The sequence below is a fragment of the Lepidochelys kempii genome, chromosome 4 (assembly GCF_965140265.1).
Source record: "Lepidochelys kempii isolate rLepKem1 chromosome 4, rLepKem1.hap2, whole genome shotgun sequence".
NCBI lineage: Eukaryota > Metazoa > Chordata > Testudines > Cheloniidae > Lepidochelys > Lepidochelys kempii.
The window spans coordinates 106,663,669-106,669,668 of NC_133259.1; the positions used below are offsets into that span (position 1 = coordinate 106,663,669).

The 6,000-nt window shown below is 39.3% G+C and overlaps 1 protein-coding gene across 2 annotated transcripts in view; it reads left to right on the forward strand.

Moving 5' to 3' along the window:
- PPARGC1A (PPARG coactivator 1 alpha) overlaps window positions 1-4,944 on the forward strand; it is a 491,326-nt gene extending 486,382 nt beyond the window's left edge. For both annotated transcript variants that reach the window (XM_073342370.1, XM_073342371.1), the window contains exon 13: window positions 1,325-4,944. In XM_073342370.1, coding sequence (XP_073198471.1) covers window positions 1,325-1,428 — 104 coding nt within the window. In that variant the 3' untranslated portion in view covers window positions 1,429-4,944. The remainder of the gene's footprint in view (window positions 1-1,324) is intronic.
- The last annotated feature ends 1,056 nt before the right edge of the window (window positions 4,945-6,000 follow it).

Below are 6,000 nucleotides of genomic sequence, written 5' to 3' on the forward strand. Positions count from 1 at the left end.
GCTAAAATGTATCAGAGGCTTGGAAAAGTGGTGAACATAATAGTATAGACTAGCAGTTCTCAAACTATGGGGCAGGCCTCCAAAGGGAGGTGTGGGAATGTGTCAAGATATGTGTGAGCTGTGTACTTTTTTTGTTCTTTTTAGGACTTCTGGCTGTCAGCTCTGGGTGGCTCATGCAGAAGGGCTGGGCATACCCAGGAGGCAGAGTTAAAAGGGACAGCAGGGGTACCGCCAACCTGGGGCTGACAGCAGAGTCCTGTCACCTGGGCTCAGGCTCTCCTTCCTTCCCCACTCAATCCCTCACCTGGGGGCTGTGGGCCTCAGGCTTTCCTTCCACACTAAGTTTGCTGTGAAAAATGATTGACAAATATCACTTTTCACGTTGCCTCCCTTACCTCTGCACTGCTGCACCCTTACTTCTAAGACTGCTGTAGAAAGTGATATGGACAAATATCACTTTTCACATTGCCACTCTTACTTCTGCGCTGCTGCTGGCCCAATCCTGCCTTCAGAGCTGGGTGCCTGGCCAGCAGCCACTGCCCTCCACTCTGCCTTCAGAGCTGGGTACTTGGGGGGAAGACCATAAACATCTACAGACCCAAAGAATCAAACTGATCAAATCAGTCTGAGAACCATATTATTATTTATCATTTGTATTACAGTAGCATCTAGAGACCCCAACTGAGGGTCTCTAGCTGCCAGATGCTGGGACTGCATGACAGGGGATGGATCACTCAATGATTTCCCTGTAATGTTAATTCCCTCTGTAACACCTGTCATTGGCCATGGGAGACAGGACACTGGGCTAGATGGACCTTTGGTCTGACCTGGTATGGCCGTTCTTATGTTCTGTACAAAGCAATAGTCCCTGCCCTAAAGCGCTGACAGTCTAAATACACAAAATAAACAAAGGGTGGGAGAGAAAAAAATACAGGAAGGTGAAGTGACTTGTCACCCAGCAGGACAGTTGCCAAGTCAGAAATAGAACCCGGAGCTCCTGGGTCCTAGTTCATTTTTCTATCCACTGCCTCTCTGCAGAGCCCTTTAATCCATGATTTTAACCTGCCTTTCTTCAAGCTATGATTTTATTAGAAAGCCCCTTTCTTACACAAAGCTTCTCCATTACCCAAAGTCTTGGTTCTAGCACCATGTCATAATTCCGGTGCATGTGAATTTGCTCATTGATGCCTTGTTGTTTCCATAATGTTAGTGATTCAAACTGGTTTATTAGGGTGTATTATTGTATGTGTGGGAGCGGAGGGGAGGGAAGTGTCAATGAAATTTGCGAGACCTCTTAGCTCATCTCTGCATCTCTTGGTTTCAGACTCAAACTCAGATGATTTTGATCCTGCTTCCACTAAGAGCAAATATGACTCCATGGATTTTGATAGTTTACTTAAAGAGGCACAACGAAGCCTGCGTAGGTAACATGCATCACAGCTGAGGATAATGGAGGGATGGCGAATACCTCACGGACATCATGTCCTTCAATAATGGACAATTTAGAAGTCATACTTAGGAATTTCTCCTACTTTACACTCTCTGTACAAAAACATGGTTTACATGAACACAGCTGCTTGAAGAGTGAAGAGGCAAAATGGATATCCAGGAAGCACATGTATCTCCATGGGTGTCAGCTTTACTTTCCTGGGGTGATTGGCGGTGGGGGGGGGTTCTGATGTTCATAGAGAGTGCAAGTGCAAACCCCTTGAAATGGCAGCAGTTCCACAGAGTTACACTTAAAATGTAGAACTTCAAAATGTGTACATATCACATTTTAACAAAACAAAAATCAGATTGATAACTACAGTTGCTGATGTCTGGGAATCAGACACTGCATTTCTTTAAAAAGGCGCTTTTTCCCACAACACAATGATAATATGGCAGTCCAGAAGAAACCACAGGTCCTAGAAGCTGACTGTCCTTTTATTTTGTTTTTCTGATGGAGGAGAAATCGAAAGGCTAAACCTTCCCTAACATTTTGAAGTTTCATCTTTTAATTCTGACACCCATGTAAACTTCCAAACTGTTGATCTTCCACAATGAAATTTTCAAAGCCTTGTTAATGGTCAAATGTGCAGCTTGTTCAGCAATTTTATTCTGATGAGCGGACATGGTGTTGTATTACTAACGAGAGTAGGGTATAACTGTCTGGTGGGGGGGCGATGTGTACAGATAGCTTATTTGCTACATTCTCTAATGTAGCTGAATATTTACAAATATGAAATGGGAGTATTTTTATTTTGTGTACATACTGTATGCCAATGTTCTTTTTTGGTTACAGCTATGCACTGTAAATGCAGCCTTCTTTTCAAAAACTGCTAAATTTTTCTTAATCAAGAATATTCAAATGTAATTATATGAGGTGAAACAATTATTGTACACTAACATATTTAGAAAGCTGAACTTATGCTTATATATATTTGATTGTAACAAAAAAGAGAAAAGTGTGTGAGAGTGTGTGTGTGTGTGTGTGTGTGAGTGCGTGTGTGTTGAGTGCAAAAATATCAATGCTTTACACACATTCGTCCCTTCTTTGGTGACCTTATCTAAGAATTTTGTCAAGAACTATCCAAACCTAAAAGGTATTAACCACTTCTGCAATATTTTCCACATTTTTCTCATAGTTTGTTTTTCTTTTGCAGTTTTATACACTGAATTTGTTAGCGGAATGAAATTTTCTCATCTAAAATTTTCTAGAAGATATCATAATTTTATGTAAAATCTCTTAAATGGGTAATCATTAAGAAATGTTTTTATTTTATGTATCAACAGTAGTTTTGGAACTAGAAGTCAAAAATCTTTTTAAAATGCTGTTTTGTTTTAATTTTTGTGATTTTAAAAAATGCTGAGGTACTACGCACGGTATGATTTTTACAATAATTATGTGTGTCTAAGCACTGTTCTTGAAGCCAGTAATCTTTTCATTGGCAGAGCTTGATGATATTTATCTATATTTTTTACAGTTATGCATCCTGTATAAATACCAATCCTTCGTTCCTTTGTTTACTAAAGAGACCTATTTATCAGTTGCAATTAACATATTTATTATAAATTATGAGACGACTAAAATAATGAAAAGGCCAGTGGAAATGTTGTACCTAGGATGCATGACACTTGTCAGGTTGGAATAAGTGCTTCATTTGGAAAATTCAGCTTTTGCAGGAGCGGTGTTTTTTTTACTGTGCTCTAGCATGGCCTCAGATGTGCCCATGACATTGTTGATGAAATTGCTTCTGCTAACTTAAATAGAAACTTCAGGAAAAAAACTACCATTCTGAATATCAGGATTTCATCTGAACTTGGAGCTTCTAGACTGAATCAGTAAAGTTTGGAGTCCACTTGTAAGTTTATAGATTGGTATTCTATTACTGTTTGGCATTCATGACTTCTTTTAAAGATATGGCACACCTACCTATTTAATCTCCCTTCTCAACCCGCCTCTTAGAAAACCGATTTCACCCCCAAGCCAATGCAGCTGATTTTGATAGCTGCATTCATTTTATCACCAGCATATTGTGTTCTGAGAGATTCCACGTCTGTCTTGTTGGATGCTTGCTTGATTTTTTGGCTTCTTATTTCTAAGTAGATAGATAGCAATAAAAAAAGAACTTTTTCACAGGTTCAGTGTTAATCTGCATAATTCTTGTCGTTGCTCTGTAGGTTAAAATGCAGGTATTTTAACTTTGATTGTGTGAATGCCAAACTAAAGTTTACAGTTTTCCTTTCTGGATTTTGAGTATCTTCTGTTGTAAAGAAAAGAATATTAAAAGCAATAAATTATTTTTTAGAAATCAATATTTAGTATATCATATTATGTGTTCAAGGACCAGATGCATTACCTATTTTGCCTTTAAATTTCTGTGATTAAATTTTAAATACGTTCTCTTTTGCCCTGGATTGCTGAGATGAACAAATTGTGCGCTTTTTTGATGATGATTCTTCTTCTTCTTTTTTCCCCCCAAACAGACATTATGCCACAGCTCAATTTTTTTTTCACTGGCCTGACAAATATTCTTCTCTTGAAGATGGCTTTCCTCCGTGGATTTACAGATTACATATGAAATTTACGTAGAAGTAGGATCTCTGAATAAAGCTATTTGTATCTTTTGTAGACACTGTGGTTAGCCCATCAAAATGTAAAGTTAGGGATTTTTTTTAAGAGAACATTTCAAATTAGCACATGTATCACATCATCACTGGAGGCAAACTGCAGTATAGAACTGTATGTCTTTTAGATGAAGATTGTACCGTTGCTTCCATGCTGTGGTAAGTACCACATCTGCAATACTGGTAACAGAACTGGTACTTAGGAACTATGGTCTTTTCTAGAGATGTAACAATGTAATTCCTACATAACACAAATTGTTCTGAATCCAAACAGAAGGAGTCTAAAATTGAGGGGCGGTGGGAATCTCAATCTGTGTTAAACAACTCCGAACAACAGTTGGGTTGCCATTGCCGATAACAGCACGGAGAGAAAAGTTTGTGCTACTAGGGTATAATAGTTGGGTCAGCTGAAAAAAGCCTTCTTTTCATCTCGTTAGATGTAAGCTTACAGTAGGTAATGATTATGTGTCCTTTTTGATGGCTGTAATGAGAACTTCAATCACTGTAGTATAAGATCTGATCTATAAATGACCTAGAATAGCCATGTAATATAATGTGATGATTCTAAATTTGTACCTATATGACAGACATTTTCAATAATGTGAACCACTGATCTGATGGAGCTACTGTAAAATTTGTACAGTAGGTGAAAGTGTAAAGCTATTGGTTGGACTATGCTGAATAGGGAAAATGAACTATTAGTTTAGCCCTTGCTGGGCTATTTTCCACCTGCCAATTCTACATGTACTGTGGTGGTTTAATTCATTGTATGAAAATTCCTGTGATTTTTTTTTAAAATGTGCTGTACACATCAGCCTCACTGAGCAAATAAAGGGAAACGAATGTTTCAAATCCATTTCTGTTTCTCTTATTTATCACAAGTGAATTAGTGGCCTATTTTCTAGCAGGACACGCATTGGGTTTCCTTTTAACCTCTATGTACATTCGTAGCTGATTTCAAACAGTAGTACACCTTGCATCCTAGCTATTGTTCCTTGTTTTGAGCAGCGGGCCAAAACAGTGGGTTTACAAAAGAAATCCGCTAGGTGAAAAATTGCTCTTAGATTTTTTCACCTGATGTAACTAAGAGTCACTTTGAAAGATCAGCAGATGACTCATGGGAAATGCTGGAAAACTTTCAGTTTAGAAATTACTTAAGGAAGAGTTACTGGCTGTTGAGCAGTTGTAATGGGATACAGCCTTTCACTTCTAGGTCACACATTTGAATCTAGCTCAATTTGGTAAAAGGGGTTGACGTTAATATTGGCTGATGGCCTCCGTCTACTGCCTAATGAATAACAAGCTTCTGTATCATGGAACACCATTCTGTTACAACTGGCACTCATTAGCATTGTTATATCAGTAGAGAGGCCAAAGTGTCAACAAGCATGGAGATTTGGGGCTCAAGCCCCCTTTGCAAATGGAAGATGTACACCTGCTGAGCCATTCACATTGGCTCAGGTAACACAGGTAACAACTGCAAAGTTCAGTACAAAGCCTACTGCAATGCAAAGTGCATGCCCCGCATGGTGATCTGGCAAACTACATTTTCAGCGTGAATGCACGGAAAAGGGGTGCAGGTGGAAGGGGAGAGAAATGAGTTTATTGGCTGCAGTTACACTGAGCCCTCATGCATGGTATATTAGTGAGTAGCCGGTGACCAGGAAAACCCCATGCTATGCTGCTCTGCCAGCAATCTTCAAGGATGATTAGTAATAAAGCACCAGGCAGAATGGCCTTCTCAGTGGCTCATCTAGTGCATGATGCTAGCTTGAGATTTTAGTCACCCTCTCCTCCAGAATGAGCTGAGGCACATTGGCAAGGCAGCACGGGGACGGTTGCCAATACAATGCTAGAGATAGTCTGTAGATAAAGAGAGGACTATCTGCC